Below are 19,134 nucleotides of genomic sequence, written 5' to 3' on the forward strand. Positions count from 1 at the left end.
GCCACAACAAGTGGGCCAGGAGCTCAACAACAGCGGTAACACAGTTGGGGAGCTTCCTGGGACCTGCCTCTGATGCTCTGGACCTGGGCCTCTGCCTGTATCTGCATCATGCCTCCTGGGGTGGGTGCATTTTTCAAACTGCTTAGGTACCAAGGTGATAGATGCCTTGTAAATACCTAAGATAGATACAGACAGAAACTGTACCAGGCGCAATCAGTTATGCAAAACTTCATACAATGCCAATTGCACCTATATGCTGTAGTATCACCCACCTTTTCTAGCATCTGCAGTCAACCACAGTCAAATATTTGGCACACGTATTTTTCCTTTTGAAAAGTGATGGGAACACAGGACATTCATTCTTCCTTGGTGTCAACAGGTCTAGGCACATAGCCCTTAATGTCAGGTACTGCATATGCACATATTTTGTTCCATCGCCTTCCCTAAATATGAGTTTGCAAGTTTAGTTTAATTTCTTTCATTAGCCGATAAAATTTGTTTCCTTGTCAATGATCTGCAAAAATCAGTTACATAAGCAGTACTAAAACTAAAGGGGTAGTCTTTACGTGTGCTTATTAAAAATGCATAGAGATTCGTTTAAACTACATAAAAATATGGCTGTGGTGTTACTTTTATCTTATGGAATAATTTTTAAAATTTCTTTTCTTTTTAACTCTAAGTAGCTTGTTTTTAGCATAAAGACCAGGAGTGATTATGCATATAATTGTAAGTTTGCATGTCTGAAAAAAAATAAGCATCTAAAACAAGTAGGTGCACTTATTTACATTGTATTCCTTTTAGATTTTTGTCATTTCCCGTATATATGCAAAAGACCTTGTCCTGCTTAGTTTGTAACAGAATAGCTGGGAAGTAACTCGATAAATACTTCAGGGTGAATGTCTGTGGGTGGGGGGACTACGCAAAGGACAACTTGGGCAAACAGTACGTATGGGAATCCAGACAACACTTTCAAAGAAGCAGATGAACAAAATTCTGGAAGAGCTTTCCAATACTAATGGGGTGGTAGCAGAAAGATGAGAACCTACTGATTTCAAAAGAAAGCTTGATCAGAGACTATAGGAGCTCATATGATAACGTTGCTTGTCATAGAAGCAATTGTACTCGATGAATAAATCTCTAGTGCCTCTGGGGAAAAACGGGCGACTCCTATTTGCAGATGGTTAAAAATGGATCTTCGTTACATTAGCTATGCCCACTGAAAACTAATGTCTTTCTTTTTAGCTATTCAAATAGGAATAGACGTATAAAAATTCGTCAAAGACCAAAAGCAGGTAAAGTATAACTAGGCCTTCAACATAGTGCTAAGAATTTAAAGACTAACCTTAGCTAAAGCGCTGTTTCACAGTAAGAATATTAAATTTAAATTAAGATTTAAATCCAAATTTGTTGTTTATGATCATATTTAGAGGAAAGAAACAACAAGTTCAGCCTACAGTTATGTAAAGCAGGTGAAGTATAACTAGGCCTTCAACATACTGCTAAGAATTTAAAGATTAACCTTAGCTAAAGTGCTGTTTCACAGTAAGAATATTAAAGGTTAAGATTTAAATCCAAATTTGTTGTTTATGATCATATTTAGAGGAAAGAAACAACAAGTTCAGCCTACAGTTATGTTATGTAAATGTGTAGTTAAATAATATACAGAAATGGAATGATTTGAGTTTTCATTTAGACAATTAGGCTAATCCTCATAAATCTGCCACCACGAGCACATTTTAATCTGGAATTAACTTCTTCCAGCCCCACCCCAAATGAACAATTTGCAGGATTGCGCTTAAATCACAATGCCAAAATCACATATTTATCATACTGCAAACAATAGGCAGAGAATATTACTTTAGCAGTTAGCATAATGAGGAAATAACAAAAGTGCTTTGCAATACAGTCAAAAACATAAGCCATTTGAAACACTTTCCTTCTATGAAAATTGAGTAAAAATACTTGTATATTCTCTGGGATGCTGTAAACTCTACAAAGTACACTAAAATCCAAAAAAGGGAAAAATTATGTAAAATAAATCAGTAAAACATAAAAACTGTTTAGTGACTAAAATTAATCATTTAACATTGAGTATCTATAAATACCATTACATGATTTATGAAAATGATTTGTATGTATTCACAATAAAGAACTATCAAAACTTTCTTGGAAGAAAGTCTTATTTGTGTTTCTAGGGCTGAAAATATCTTCACATTAGTACATATAAGTCACATTTTCATATCATAATCACACCATCAAAAGTAATTTTAAGGAAGGCAGAAAACTGATATGTTCAAATTCTTTCTATAGATACAATTTTCAAGTACCAGCTCTTTAACAGTATGTTCAATTAATGAAATAATTATACAGGCATTTAAAATGCACCTGCAATCCTGAAGCCTTACAATTCAGCCTACCTTGAAAGAGGAATGGTCATTGTCTAACAGTGGTTTCTGTTTAAGAACAAAAACAAAGCAGAGAATATAGTCAATACCCACTCCTATCCTGCAAGCCAGGTGGAATTTAAGTGGCAATTTGATGTTCTGTTTAAGAGACAGCATTTGAAAATTTGGCCTAGTCACAAAAGAAAGACAATCAACCAAAAGAAACCGAAAAGAAAGGTGGAGGACCTAAGACACTTGCAGCCTTCTCTGTTCTTACACTTACTCTCACACTTCCACACCGAGGGGAAAAACCAAACAAACTATGATGAATTATCTGAAAACATTTATTTTTAATTATATTAGAAATTAATTAACATGGGTATATGAACATTTGAAGAAAAAAAAAAGAGAAATAGCAGCAAAGGGAGTTTTGAGATGAGGGAGATAAGTCCTTCATCTCCCTGGCTCCTGAAAAAGAGAGAGAACACATTAAAAGTGTTGAAAAAGTCTTCCACTGCCCTAACTGTACCATGTTGGGAAACACATGCAATTTTTACTGTTCCTCAAGCACTCATGATTTTGAGTGTGTGGTTAGATATTCAATTAATAATATCTGAGTATAGCAAGTGACACTCACATAGGCCAACGTATTCAATTAGTCTGTTTTGAAATGCTACAAAACCCACGTTTTCTTTAACACTTACAATTCCTTTTCCAACTTCTTTTATACCATTGTCTTGTTTGGCTGATGCAGAAAGGTTTTGAAAACCTTTTCAATTACTGTCCTGCAGTAAAGAAAAACAAGTATCACGAAAGGGCGCTACATACTCAAGAATAAGCTGACAAATTCAAAATAAAACTAGTGTAAATGAGGAGAACACCCACACAGAGACTCAACTGACCTCTGCTCAGGATTCCCAGTGTTTTCAAAATGTTAGTTAAAGCTGCCCACCTCATGCAACATAAACCCTGGTTTGAAGAAGTGTTCAGTACTGAGCATTACCTGATAATTTAAGATTCTGTGCCAAAAGTTGCTCATCAGCACATTGCCAGCTAGGTGCCACATTTTTTTTCAGTGGTAAACACAGGGTTAGCATTGCTCTCCTTGAAACATGCCAACTTTCAGAACTTCTCTCTTATAAAGTGTTTTAAAAGCACGTATGTCGTAGGCATGGTCCTAATCCTATACCGTCTTACACTGCTGTGGACTCCCCACAAGTTAGACTACAAGTCATAAAACCTGTAACCTTGCTACATCAACAAAAAATGGGGCCCATATTTTCACACATATACTTCACAAATTCCACCCAGAGTCACTGCTTTATGCTTGTGAAAAATGACAACCAGATGACAACCTTTATCTCATTATTATCTTGTTATCTCATTAGAATTTCAAATATATAATGCAAATCAATTACTTACAAGGATACCCTTCAAGAATTCTTCATTAAGCCCGATGCCTTTTGCTCTCATCTTCTAAAATACAGTGTCTGGTGAAGATCAGAAAACCTTCTTCCTACATAGAAGCACTGCAGATGCTGGAAACTATCAAAGGAGTCGACGTTGTGAGTGCTGTAAAAGTTGCTTTGATGGTATTTCCATTGTCTCCTGCAGACAAATCTCCATCATCAACTCCTCCACAGTGAAATAAACAAATGAATTTTGAACCCAGACGTCTTTGTGACTGGTTTCTTCAAACATAACATAACATAACACTGTAAGGTAATCCGCTGTTTGGCATTCATTTATATATATTTGCTCTGCAATTTCATTGTTTCAGATGCCATTAGAATGTGCCACCTTTGAAACAATGGACAACAAGAATGGGATGAAGTGTGAATGCTTATTGCAGACAGAGCTAATAATATTTCTTTTGAATGCCATCAACTGATATTTTTCTATTCAAATGCCTCTAAGACTTGATGCCAGGTAACAATCTTCTGTGTTGATGATATCACAGTTATTCTGTATCTGAGAGGTGGTACTAGCATCTAAACTGTTCAAAGGAGGAAAATCCTACATTTGTATTTGGTACTGTGGCCCACATCAAAACCCAAAGATCAGCATCAACACATATCGAGGGATTAGTTTATATTGATTACCATATCAAATCTAAGAACAAACAAACCACTCCCCCAGCTCACAACTGACACTCGTGTGACACTGTCAAAGTAATATTTATTAATGCAGAAGAATTATTTATCTTGTCATTTCCATTTCATTATGAAAATTTAGCCTGCTCTATTCTAATTTTGTACTTTCTCTTAGAGGATTTTTATATTAGGTTTTTAAAATGAAACACTGTCCACTTTAGCTTTCACTGAAAATGCCAAATTACTCACTAAATCAAACCCGTTTCCTGGCAGTAAAAAAAGCTTAGGAGCATGAAACTTTTAAATCATGTATCTAGACACTTAAAGGTCTTAGTTTATGGATGTGTTCCTTAAGTATCATCATTTTAAAATTCTCCATCCACAAGAAGTTATCGATAAACAAGTCAAAACAAAAACTGAAGGAAAAACCCGCTGAAAACAAGCTTTTCATGAGCCACATAAACTTTTTATGAACAGAGTTAAATTTATTATTTTAAAATACTAATTTTGAAACTCTAATGATACCTGTTTTCTGTAGTGATGATGAAAATTATGACCAAAACACATGCATTGGGAGTTTCATAAATTTTCTGCTAATGTTTTGTTTTTAGAGTATTTTCAAATCTTCATTTTAATTTGCTGCATGAATATTTTCGTTATTCTTCAGTATTAATGGGCTAACTACACATTACCTAGAACTGTATTTTAAGTACTGCCTCCAAAAAATTGCTGCTACAACTAACTGTTAGTTTACATGTTGCCATAAGGTAGTCATTCGACAATTCTTGAAAACCTACAAGTCACAAAAGAAGGCGTCTTCCCCCTCCCCGATATCCCACAAAATCCAGAAAGTAGTTTTACTATTGAAAACACATCCCCTCCAATCCATTTTGAAGTTGGATGCTGTATCTCTGAGTCAGGCAACTACTGTAAGCAGGAAGTCAGTGGCATAGATGAAGTACAGTTTACCTTTTAGTAATTCGTGCTATGTAACTGCAGTAAAATGATAATATTGCCCAGGCCATACTGCTGTGAACCTAAAGATTTTATTACCCATCTCTTTAGACACAAACGTCGTATCTTCTATCCTGAATACCAAAAATACAGCCTACGTCCTTCCCTTCTCCTATCCTCCCAATGAACCAGAACCCCTCGCAAAAGACAACCAACAAAACCAGTCAAACAGAACCACAAACGCCATTCTTTTCCTCTTAATGCCTCCCTCACCTATGACCCAGCAAACTGAATTTTTGGTTGACAGAAGACTCTACAGTAACAATGTAAAGATTTTTTATATGCTGCCAAAACATATTTTTCAGAAAAATACCAGTAGCAATGGGGTTTATTCTGTCATATTCTCTGAATGGAGAAGGGAAAATATCACTAGCTGGCACCTCTGTTAGCGACCTGAAAGGAGGTCAGAAAAGAGCAGAAAAATAAAGAGTGGCAAATAACCTGATTTCGTCCTGTTTAACGTTAAAAAGCAAAAGCTTCACTGTTGAGAGAAGACACTGCCTACAGCCTAGCCTTCCTTTCCGTGACACTGAACTTCGTCGAAGAGCAGGACGTAGACTGTTCTACCAGCTATCACCCAGGGGCTCACGGAGGTTTGAGACTCTTCCTTGGGCTAGAACGCCATGAAAATGTGTAAATGACACAGTCCCTGCTCAGGAGAGCTTACAATCTAAGAAAGCAAAATGACATACAGGAGTATGGAAAAATACAGCTAAACACAAACAAACTTTGTATACATATAGATACAGTTACATTTACAAAAACTATTAAAATAGCACCACTATTTCTACCTGCCCCTCTGCCTAGCCGTCATTACTTAGACGAGTGCTTAACAGGGATCATAGGGGAAGTGGGTCTTTAGGAGAGATTTCAAGGAGAAGGTAGCGGCCTTATGAATCAGTTCAGGGAGGGCACTCCATGCATACGGGACAGCGTGGAAGATGTTATATTGAAAACTTAAAATCGTGCAGAGCAGCATTTCTCCAGGTCAAAAGTTCAAGTGTTGTGTGCAAGATCCCTATTTCCTGAGACAGAGACAGTGTGGTTATGGGAGTAACGTTTGGCCATTAAGACGACAAGCGAAATCACTAACGTGGGACTACACTGAGGATATGTTACCGGCCACATATTCTCTGCGGCTGCCAGTTAGCACAGTAACTGTGAGGAGATGGTATGGAAGGGTTTGGAAAAGAGTTGGATACAAAGAAGGAAAAAAAGGCAAGGTGAAGGAAAGGAGACAAAAGGAAGAAATGTGGGGAATATTTTCAAATGTAGTCTTCTGTTTGAGTTCTTAGTGTGTTTGCAATTTATTAACTAAATAACTAAAAAACATATACAATAATTAATGTACATTTGACACCATAAAATAAACTGGACCATATGCCAACATTTACATTATGTTATTATCCTTCACTATGGAAAGGTGAGAAACAGGTTAAACAAGAGACAAAATGCTTCCCCTTACCCTTCTTCTTCCGTACTGAAGCTTGGAAATAGAAAGGGAATGAACTGTGAATCAATTCTGAAGGTAATTTTTATATGCTAAATCCTTGTCTGTCATTTTGAGCATAAACATTTTTCTTCCATCTAAGCAGTTAGTCTCTCCCTGCTAGCCTCCACTACGCATGTATCTATCAAACCACAGTAGATAAACAGCTTGGCAAAAGCAGAGTTTATCAGGGTTTATACCTTAACTATAAGAAACTGCTCCCCTGCAGGCAGGAGGGATGCATGTACAATTTTTTTTTTCTAAATTATTTTTTAAAAACAGTAATTGGGGCAACTTATTGATACCAGGGCTTTCAAACTATGACAATAGGGCATTTTCAAGTCTTTGCAGACTCAAGTGGAAAGGAATCATTAGCACACATTATCTGCCATATTTTGGATTAACTCATTTGAAAGAGAACAACTGAGATGGTCTGCTCAGTCTTATGGAGAACAGAGTAGCTAAAAACATGTCAATAAAACTGTAAGTAGAGTTCAGAGCCAGGCAAAGGAAGTGACTGTAAAGACTGCAAGATGTATAAATTTTTTTAAAAAATGATATTGTTTAGCTTAGCTAGGAGAAATTACAAAAATACATACTCTAAGGGAAAACAAATGGGGAATTTCTGTTTATCTTTTTCTTCTGTTACATAACAAGGGACATTCAATAAAATTAAAGGCATCACATTTAAAACCAATAAAAAGGAAATACATTTGTACACAGCACATAATTAGCCTGTGGAATTCTTTGCCACGAGACATTATTGAGACCATGAGCTTCTTCAGTTCAGAAAAAAGATTACACATATATATTGATGAGAACATCCACAGCATTCATCTATACATACTTCCTATTTAGTTTGCACATGTATGTTATGAAACAAATGCTTATTCATTAGGTAGTTTAATGGATATAAAAATGTGGGTGTTCTCATAGTTCATACAGATGTCCAATATATACACATATACATGTAAAGATATATAAATTATATATAAATACACACATACAACCCGTGTTTTATGTCAGAAGACAACTTTTAACTGATGATAGTGAGAACATTTTCTCTTTGGAAGCTTGTTCAGTTGTTGTGCAATTTAAGAATTCTTGTTCCTTCTGATAATAGCCCTTTTACAGGACATATTAAAATAGGTAGACCACAGATGTTATTTATAACAGTAGTCATATTGTTTGCTAGGGTGGCAAATGTTCAGAGTACCACGGAACTGGTATTTACAGTCTTGTTTAGGAAGAAGACAAATTTCTGCCATGCTCTAGTATTACTACAGCTTTATTAGGGGACATACACTTCTGGAACATGCTTCAGGACTATTCTTCAGAATAGTGAAGTCTTGCCACTGTAATATTTGCCCCATCTGGATAAAGATATGGATGGGAAACGTGCTTAAAGATTCAAGTATTTCCCATGGCTGCTAGTCACAAGAGTTGCAGTGGTTTTTGCCAGCCGATGAGAACAAATAGCAGATCAAGTACTATATCCTGAACACGGGGGTGAGAAAGCTAAAATATGTTGGTCTTCATTGCGGAGGTGACTTTACTATTAATAAGCTATTTTCCCCTACAAAAGAGTGCTGCTTCTCTCCACTTTAAGAACAGTATCTACTATGTAAGATTGAAAAGTAAGAGAAATAGAAGAATATCCTCAGTTTGAAAGTGATTGGCAGAAGGGTATAATGAAGGGGAAAAATGGTGCTAAGTATTTCTGTCCCCTTGGGAAAGTTTGTTGATAAGCCAGCGAAGTTTTACAACCCCTTAGCACTCCATGAAAGGAAAAAAAATCGAAACACCCAAACCCAAAAAATGGCTCCAGAAATAGTATTTTACATTATAATCCTGGAAGAAAACTTACGGAGCATTCACAAACTGTTGAAACCTTTAGTCAGGCTCCTAAACTTCCTGGCACAGAAAAATCAAATTTTCTGAGATCTGTTAGAGCTAAATAATCAGACTGTTTCATTTTGGTCTTCATTTGGTTGTTATACCATAGAGAAGACAGCAACCATTTCAGCACTCCTTTGTCGGTCAGAACTCTCACTGAAGCTCTGTGACTTGACTCACTAAAGGATGGATGGGGTCCATCTGCCCCGGAAAACACTGACTTCCAGGGAAAAAAAAGTGGCCACAAGGCTTTGATTCCTTCCAGCTGGCCTTCATAGGAGTCCATGCCAGAAATAAAAATGATTACAAAATGTAAGTATTTAAATCAATGTAGGGTTACATGGAAGAATGGTATTATTGTATGATAGACTCCATTAGTCTGCAATGAGGGACATGGTTTGTTTTTATACCCAATTATCACTTGCTATACACACTGTTCTAGTGTAATAGCCATATATAAATATGCACTGGGCTTTTCTCTTTGTGTGTACGGTCCACGCATAACACATTTTTTAGTCTAGCTGCAGAAATTCTACTTTTTAATGACCTAACAGATTAAAACCAGGAAGAAAAGAACTATTACCTTCCTCACTTCTATAAAATAAATCAAAATTCCCAAAGAATTATGCATATCTAGAGTGTGGATAATCAAGCAAAGGAATCTACAATCACGTTTCTTAAAATTAGCAAATAAAAGACTGAATGCTCAATATTTTTTTATTACCAATAATGAGAAGAATTAAGTTTGTATCATGCACAGAAGTCAAAGTGATATCATAATATGCACTTTTTCAGATCAGAGTCTAATGAAAACAAGTTGAAGTTGAAGCTGCTTTAACACTGTCAGCTTTTTAACAACAGCTTCTGGCAGCTTACCTTTATCCACTAATGAGAGGCCACAGAAATTTAAAATAAAACAATATTAGATGAACTGGAAATTTAGAAAGCAAAGCTAACAAAATATGATACGGCATTACTTTTTAGTAGATGTGCCAAACTTTGATGATGCGTAAAATGTATCAACATTCTCTTGCGTAGCAGTAAAGGCACAAGTTTAAACAAAAATTATTCATGCGAATCATGCATATTTGAACTCTCCAAAGATGCAGCATTCTTAAAACCTTTTCTGTTCTATATACTGTACACAGTGGAGTTCCCTTCAGTCAATTTAACGTATACACATATATATATATATTTTTTACATTTCTATTATGCCAGCATGCTTGTCAAAAAACACTTTCTTACCAAGCTCTTCAAGCTCTGAGGTCATTGACTTAGACCGCAAAGTCAGTGCAGTGGTTGGAGCTCGCTTAGGAGGTGGTGGGGCTTTGCATTAAACAGAAGGATATACAGTGTAAGTAAATACACATCTCTCAAACATTATATTCACATACACAACATGTATTTAAAAGAATATGCTACATTAAATAAGGTAATATTAAATACATACATGCGGAGGAAAAAACCCTGAGCTGCTTTTCATGTACTGAATTTCTATACCGTTTCTACTTTTAGCGTAGGTTGTTTGACACATCAGCAAGCTTTTATATAACAGGATACATAGAAACATTTAAAGCTAAATAACTGTGCACTTCTAGTTTTCAGTAGGAAAAAGACTTCCTAGAGAAAGTGCCTCATGGCAGTTGTGCCCCTCCTCCTAAGAAATGTACATAGCTAAAAACCTCCTGGAGCCCAGCCAATCTCTGCCAGATTAATTTCATCTTTGAAGAAACCGTTACATCTGAGAAATACAAGAAAGAATATTCAAATTTATCTTAATAGTTATGGTGACACTAGGGAAAACAGGTGATCCTCAGAATAAATAAGGTCTTAAAATATCGAGGCAATCATCTAGCGCAAAACCTAAAATCCAGCATGTGTTTTAGTATTCTGATAACCAATGTTTCTGGTGGTCAGAAAGGAGCATAACATCAGAAAAGATTATGCCAATATTGGTAGGAAAGTTGGAGACTTCCAGTAAACAGAAATGGCTCTGGGACACCAGGAAAAATTAAGGACTCTTAAGTGTTTTGGTCAATACTATACACCAGGCTACACCATTTTGACAAGAGGCGGCAAAGCAGTTTGAGACCAAGAAAGAGTGATGGAGGAAAGAAGTAGACAACGTTCTTCCCGTATCACCTATATCCACTATGTCAGCGTCATCCTTTCCCTGTTAAGCTCCATCATCTTCTTACAGAGGCTTGAATGACAGTATGTCACAAGAAAGCAAAAATATAGCTCAGGTTCAGTGCCAGATACAAGGCTGCGTAAGTACCGCGCGTATTAATTCCAGTCTGAGGTCTGCCCTTACCCAACAAGAGAAGTGACACCAAATCTGTGAGGGAAACTGCACAAAATACTGGATTGTTAAATGAGGTTGGGTGTCTGACACTGGCCTCACCATGAAGGAGACTGATGGCAAGAAAAACCTTCCACACAATTCCTAAGGTACAACGGCAATTGCCAGGTAACAAGAGAGGCTACCAGCTCGCATCAGAAAGGGACAAGATGCAAAAGTGAATGTTTTTGGCAAATGACACATTATCAATAGAAGGCTCTGGAAAGATGACAAAGAACCAGGTTTGTTTTTACAGAAGCAACTTCCCTTTGGGTTGGGTACAACAGCACTTCTATTTCAGGCCAATATGACACATCCCAAGAGGCAGAGGTGAAAGGTTTGTTTAAAATGTGTGAATAGTAATTCTATCAAGCTAAAAATAATGCAGGACCATGTTTGTACATTATTTACTTTAATATAGCCTTTTTTTCTCCCCAAGGTGCTTTATTTTTTTTTTTTAAAAAGCAGTAGATGTCAAGAACACTCACAGTGTAAACAGAAAGTTTTACTCATGGAGAAAGAGGGAGCCCTCGGGTGCCAGCTTCTAGCCCGCTCTTGTGTTGAAGAGCCAGGCGGCTGCGAGTGACAATTCAAGAAACTGATGGGAGGACCAGGAATTTTCAAAAATGTGATGCTGCTGTATTGAACACTAGTTAGCAGCAGCAATCTTTTCTGGTAATTATGAAGGCCTAATGACTTCCCAGAGTAGCTTTTACCTGAGAAAACTCAGGGGTGTCTAAGGTGAAGGAAATAGTGCAAAATCCTCTTTTTTTCCTTTTTTTTTTTTTTTTGTGAATTTTGGTGGTGGTTTTTTGGGTAGGTGGGGGGGAAACGCATTGAAATTTTTAAGGGAGTAGACCAATCTTATGATATGGGTTAACCCATAATCTCCATTAAAGTCAATTACAAAAAAACCCAAGGCTTTTAAATGGAAAAAACCCTTTTGCTGTTTGTACCCAGACAATGCTTTCCCGAGGTCTTGGTGGCACATGATGCTATACTAACCTCTCTTGGAGTAGCTGCTTTCTTGCTAGCAGCCAAGCGGCAGAAAAAGAAGCTGTGCATGTTTTTTACTTATGGGAGGAGGAGGGATTTTCCCTGGCTGGACAACCCCTCTCCTTTTAATTCATCTAGAGGAATTTTCCCATTAAAAGGTACTTTTTTTCCTAACAGAACTTCAGTCTAAACATATTGCTTACTTTTCTTATTCTTACAGAGGTCCTTTCTAAAATATGTGTTTTGCAAAATCGTAAGTTCTCAATGATTTCAAGAGGAGTCAAACTAACCTCAAGTATGTTTGGAATTAATTAATAAAAGATAATCTGTTCTTTGTGCTTTTTCTCTCTCACTGCTGCAAGAAATTTTACTACATGATCTTCAAACACATAAACGTATAAAGATCCATAAAGATGAAATTTCATGGCAAGCATGATGAGAATATTACCCTTTTTGTCACGTATTAATGCATAAATCAACAGAATTAAATTACTCTAAATTAAATGAGAAGGGTATTTCAAATTTTAAAAGTGAAATCTATACATCAGAATTTATAAAACAGTAATTTTGCGTCCGTACTCTGTTTTCTGTGGAGCAAGACCAAAAGGACTCCATTAGGAAAAGAGAAAAATGTACCTTTCTTTCTAGCTGTGTCATCTGGATCAAGATTCCTGGTTACTGTGACAACCTTAAGAACTAGGTGATTGCCCCCTTGTCGAATCATGTTCACCACCTGCCTGTGGCCAACTTTCACTACATTCTCATTATTAACCTGCAAAGAAAGAAAATAGTCTTTTAGATCAAAATGCAGAAAACTTCTGTTATTTCAGTTTTAAAAAGAGAAAGTGAACAGGAAGATACAGAATTTCTAATTAATGCCTTTTAATAATAATACATATTTAAGAAACAGCATATAGCTGACATGATAACAGGAAAACAAAGCTAGCTCTTCATGAAATATGCAACTAATTTCTTTATAATTACCATTTAAAAAAAAGTTAATGAGTTCAACCAAATCTCTTCCTTTACATATTTTATTTCCAACAATTAGTGTGCTACAACTCTGCGTTTCATACACTAAAAATATTTTCATGACTGCATTATCCACAAATGTTTATATGCATTTTATGCTCTCTAACATGACCAATGAGATATTAAGAAGCTTTTCTTTTCAGATCATCCAGGAGCAAAGATTTTCGCTCCTGAAGTAAATTCTCACGTTCAAAAGACATTCGTTTATTATATGCACTCTCCTTATTTCCCAGCATCTCATCTGATGTCCTGGAAGCAAAGGCAACAGGGCCACAGCAGTCCAAAAGAGTCTTCACGGAAAAAGAGGAGTGAACAGTATGAAGCCCTGAGCAGCTATTATGGTCATGCCAATTAAACTTTAAACTGCACTGCAACATTAAACTTCAAAATGTATACTCTCTGGGTAATTCCTAGTGCTACATCATCATTTTTGCTGTATATGTCTTTCCATAATATTAATTAATAGACACAGAAGAAAGCATAGGCATAAAACCTCTAAATAAGCACAGATAAAAGTAATTTATTTATTCATTCGATCTATAAGAAGTCACTGAAAGTTAGCTGAAATCTGAACGATAGCAGCAAGACTGAAGTGCTGCATGTGCTATTTGAACGCAAAAGATATTGAGGAATGCAATCAGTGAAGAAGAAGTGCTGCCAGAATACATGCTGGGAATTTGATCTCTATCCAAAACTCAACTGACTCAGTTATATTTCACTGAGATCACTCAGTGCCTTCCAAAATGAACAGTCATTTTCAAAGTAAGTGTTTTTAGCCTCCTCTATTTATTCTGACAGGCTGGGCATCTCACACTCTAAAGAATTTACAGTTTAGAGCAAAATCTCTCATAAAATATTATTGCCATTTAGCAGAACAACAAGCACAAGCAGACCCATTCCAACTTGAAATTGTTTTTCCATCCACTGTACCAAAGGAAAATCTTGCCTTTTTTCAGGCTTTAGCTGAGACAAAATGCATTATGATGAAATAACATCTCGGTAAACCATATTTTTAATACAATGCTGCAGTCAGAAGTCTCCAAGTATGGTTCGTGTGCTATGTCTATAAGCTTGAGATGCTTTTTGAGATGCTTTTTTAGATTCGTATACAATGACGTAGATGTAACACGTGCTGAACATCCAGACCTGTTGAGCGGGCAAATATGAAGTTCTCTCATTCTGTAGGTGGAGGATATAAAAGAATATCGATTTGAATAGGACTATTGCTGTTTTGTTTTATTTTACACTTTCGTAACACCTGGTATTTAATTCTAAGATATAGTATTTATTTGGGTGGACCAATGGAATCTAAATTTAATCCGTCTAAAACATTTTAGCAGAGTTATCCATTTACTTCCGAATTCCTTCCAGTACTAAAACCTCAACCAGGTAATGCTTTTCCACAGCGAAAAAGTTCATGCAATTAAGAACTACAGAATGCATCTGCTCTATCTTTACTGGAATTACATTTTAAGGTTGGAAGCCAGTATGGATTAGAATATATCCCCTAATGCAGTCAAGAAATAGAGACCTCCAAATAAACCAAAAGTTAATATTAATCAAACACATGTACACTTCACTAGTGTAAAGTGATAAATGTGTAAAATGATAAACAGCTTATGCAGCACACCATCTGTTCACATCGTTATGTGCAATGATATTTAACATTTAGAGCAAGAGCAAATATATACGACACATTTTTTTAAAGCTGTCTCAGAAACAGAACCTGTAAATGACTGTTTATAGCAGCTTTGTTTAAAAGGCGCAGTTACAAAAGCTGGTACCAAAAAGATTTATACTGCAAAAATAAAAATATTGATAGGAGATCTGAAGACTATTTAACTCAAAGAGTTTACAGAAATACTTGATAACAAAAGAATCATGAAATCAGCAGAGCAGTACCTCATCTGCACTATCTCTAGCACCTCAGTGGGTAAAACTGTAGCATGATCACAAAGCAATAACATCGGAATTGTCAATAGCTTATAAGGAACTAGGATTTCAGTGACAGACTATTTCTTTTAACCTTCTTCAATATTTTATACATAAGCCAAATGACTGTAGAAATGGTCATTAAACAGTAAGACACCAGAGTTCTAGCAGGTTTGTTTGATAGTTTTAGCCTGATATTATTCAGGAAAACTTTTTCAGGTGTGAATAATTTGATGAGACTGTCTCTCTGCTTCCACTTCAAGCTTTGGCAGCGGGGAGATCACTACCGCGTCTCATCTAGGCTTCGTAAACTAGCTGAAGAAGGTAAATTTTTATAATCAGTAAAATAGATATCTATTTCATCTATGCCAATTAATTTAATAATTGCACGCGCACTTGGTATTAAATGTGATCACATTCTTTGAAACATTAAAAAAATATTTTTGCTTTTAGTGGCAAAGCGTTTAGAAGGATGTTCTATAAACAGTCAAACTAGCAAAGTTGGTTTGCATTTGTTCCATGCATAGAAGTTCCATGCTACATCAATGGCAACTGGTCATCCAGCAAGCCAAATGCAAGGAAAACTGTCCCTTGGGACAGCCAACAATTTCAATAACCCTCTTCTATCCATTCCTGACTCTCGGGAAAAGCCTCAGGACTTTATATTCTTGAAATTGGTACTTTATAATCATTTGGCTAAAACTGGGCAGTGGGATGGAATTTACTTTGAGCACTTTGAGAGAATTTGAGAAATAATTTATGAAATAATACGATCTCATAGACCCAATGTCTTTAAAAAATAGCCTAAACTGGAAGCCTGAGCTATCTCAAGCTGAACTTACTTTTTGGGTATGTATGAAATGTTCTTGAAGTGTTTAAAAGGAAAAACACTTTTGTGAATATCAACATTTTTCAACGATATGTCTCAGTGCTTTTTCCACCTTGTATAATCAACGTACACAGTTTTTTTAGAGCAGTACAATGTTACAAGACAGGAAAATTATGACTTAAGAGCAAGCTGGAGACAGAAATGAGAAAAAATCATAGTAGACAATTTTTTCAGATAAAATAATTTGCTAGTACTGTGCAATGCATTGTATTTCAATGTCTTGAAGTATTATCAGCCCCGTGGCTTATACCACTATTTTTCATGTACCTCATGTAACATAACCCTGTGAGAACCACTTGTGAAAAGGATCAGATGACACTGAACAGAGTCAAGGTCAGCAGGTGAGAGACAGTGCTACCTAGCCTTCGCCCCCAGCGATTGCACCATTACTCTAGCTTACAGCTTACAGCTAGAGGCAGCTAACACAAAAGAAATGCAAGCAAAGCAATGCTCGTGCGTTGGTCAGTATTTAGAGGAGATATGGATGGACCAGTTTGCAGCTATAATTGGAGGTACACACAGCTGGTTAATCCAGGCACTTCTGGATACATTTAAGACACTAAACATTCATACGTGGCAGCAAACAACACTTGCCATAACCTCTGCATAGATAAGAGGTTTCCTTCCTTTCTCCTAGCTGGTGGAATCAGTTGCCCACATAGCTGTCATTTCACAGCTTCCTACAGCAATGCAATATACTTGAGCATGAAACGTTCAGTTCTCCAAGACAAAAAGCAGTGCGCTGCATCTCCTCTCCACTCCTCACCGCTGCGACCACAGCAGACGTGCCGCTGCTCCCTCCAACACCCTCTCGGAGAATGGAAAGCACTTTGGGGCTTGCATTCAATAAGCCTCACAGCCGAGACTCACACCTGCTTAAAGCTCCAAACCAGAGACTGTGATCAACAACGATGTTCCTCTTGCACAAAGAGCTTTGAATACCAGCGGTGAAGAGTTCTCTCTCCAACATGGCCATTCTCTCAAGAGATGATTCAAAAATATGGAGTAAACCAGTGACAAAGACAACTGACTGTCGTAAATCTCACTATCTTTAATATCCAGGTCCACCACTCTGACTTTATCTTACTGAGCATTTATACACAGTAACATCTAAACCCCACAAAACCCAAGAAAAATCATGAAACTTATTCAAGAATAAGTAATGATGTGGTCTCCAAGAGCAAAATATTAATCAGGTAATAATTTTTTTTTCTGTGTGAAATATTCCCCACATGAAAGAGCCCTCCATACAAAAGATGATATATGAACACCAATGACATCAATAAATTTCTCCTGAACTTTACAAAGAAAAAGATGCCTCTGTTTAGGAAACCTTATAATCCTGATAACATCAGAGACAAGTGCACAGAACTGAGAATGACAACAGCTGATCAAATGGAAGAAGTCTAGAAAAGGATAGGAAACGGCAGAAATCGGTTTACAGTGAATATGAATGGAAGGCAGTCAAGTCATTTGACGGGTGATTTCAAGAGATGTACTCTAGCTGGAAAGGGTACTGTAACAGAAGGCATGAAGCCAGGAGCAAAGGAGGAAGGCAGAAGCAGTATTTAATCTGAGATGATTGCTAAGAGCACAAGGGAGAGGAAGCAGGTATCTTCCCTCCTGGTCTATTTTTACAAAGACTTTCTAGGTAATCTCAAAGGCAGCAAAGAGCTTAAATATGATGCAGTAAGAGAGAGGACTACAGCAAGATGCAAGTCAGTGTAGCCACACAGATGCTGCTGAGAGGCATAGAAAACTGTAAATTGGTTGTTTCATGTTTAAATAAGTTCGCACACCACAAAATGATCATTATACTGCCTACAGGGCAGCTGGTACTCACTTTAGAAGCAAGGTTAGAGATAGAATTACCTTGAAATTTGTTTCCTGAAGATTAAACTTACCCCTCCGCCCCCAAAATAAACATGTACTTCCATATCTTAAAGAAAATGAAGGAGTGTATTATTCTTTATAGTACTTATTCTCCACAGAAGCTACAATTGGGTGGGTCCCCACGCTTTTGCCACACCCCGCCACCAGGCAATACTTGGTTGCAAACAGACTCTTCACTGTGTAAATACATGCATTTAGTTTACTTACATGGGCAGATTTAAGACAGGAAAGAACAAATGCCATTATTTAAAAACGTGGATTTTTTTTTTAAAAGAGTGCGTTAATGAGTGTCCTAGAGATACTGGGGTAGATTTTATGGATATTGGGACAGGCTGCATAAAAGCATTTTTTTTCTGAAATGTATAACTATGCAATGGATTGAAAAATAAAATAATAAAATAATTAAAAAAAAATAAAATAACCTGCACATTGTAGGATAGCAGATGCATAAGCTGGAACATATTCACCAGAGCAGCCTTCCCGTAGGAAGGTGCAAAATAAAAAACACTACCAGAGAAAGAGACCTTTGCAGAGTTTGTTCTATTAATAAAAAAAAATAATCTTAATTTCTTCAATGCATCACCCTAATCCTTCCATTATCTAAACATTCTCTCAGTGGAAAATGTAGTCAATCATTTTCAACAGTAATTCAGTAGACAAAACTCAATCATTCAGCTCAGAATGACCATTGGTGCAATGGTGAATAAATTCACCTTGCAGTTGTGAACGCACATTCTGTCAAAATAAGCTTCTCAGAAGCTCTTCCTATCCATTGAACTACTTGAAAAAACAACAAATCCCCAAACCTGTTACACACACTTACAAACCCCTGCCTACACACTCTTTAAAAATCCACCATTTTTTTGTAAATATTTAACACATGCTAACCCAATTACAATTTGTACCAGCAAAATAAATAGCACACAAGTAATTTTGTAGGCAAGTAACTACAGTTGTGCAGATAACACTGTCTAAGCATGTCACAGACCAGTACGAATTTCCCATCTGTGAACGGGAAGTGATCGTGCCCCTGTACTCAGCGCTGGTGAGGCCGCACCTCCAATACTGTGTTCAGTTTTGGGCCCCTCACTACAAGAAGGACACTGAGGTGCTGGAGCGTGTCCAGAGAAGGGCAACGAAGCTGGTGAAGGGTCTAGAGCACAAGTCTTATGAGG

General features: G+C 36.7%; 1 protein-coding gene across 1 annotated transcript in view; it reads right to left on the reverse strand.

Moving 5' to 3' along the window:
- Positions 1-19,134, reverse strand: part of SHANK2 (SH3 and multiple ankyrin repeat domains 2) — a 319,337-nt gene that overhangs the window by 27,905 nt on the left and 272,298 nt on the right. The window contains exons 16-19 of the mRNA XM_009334543.1: positions 12,850-12,985; positions 10,122-10,202; positions 9,753-9,761; positions 6,957-6,977 (exon numbers count right to left, since the gene is read on the reverse strand). Of these exons, the coding sequence (XP_009332818.1) occupies positions 6,957-6,977; positions 9,753-9,761; positions 10,122-10,202; positions 12,850-12,985 (247 nt within the window). The remainder of the gene's footprint in view (positions 1-6,956; positions 6,978-9,752; positions 9,762-10,121; positions 10,203-12,849; positions 12,986-19,134) is intronic.

Source organism: Pygoscelis adeliae, unplaced genomic scaffold (assembly GCF_000699105.1).
Source record: "Pygoscelis adeliae isolate BGI_AS28 unplaced genomic scaffold, ASM69910v1 Scaffold171, whole genome shotgun sequence".
NCBI lineage: Eukaryota > Metazoa > Chordata > Aves > Sphenisciformes > Spheniscidae > Pygoscelis > Pygoscelis adeliae.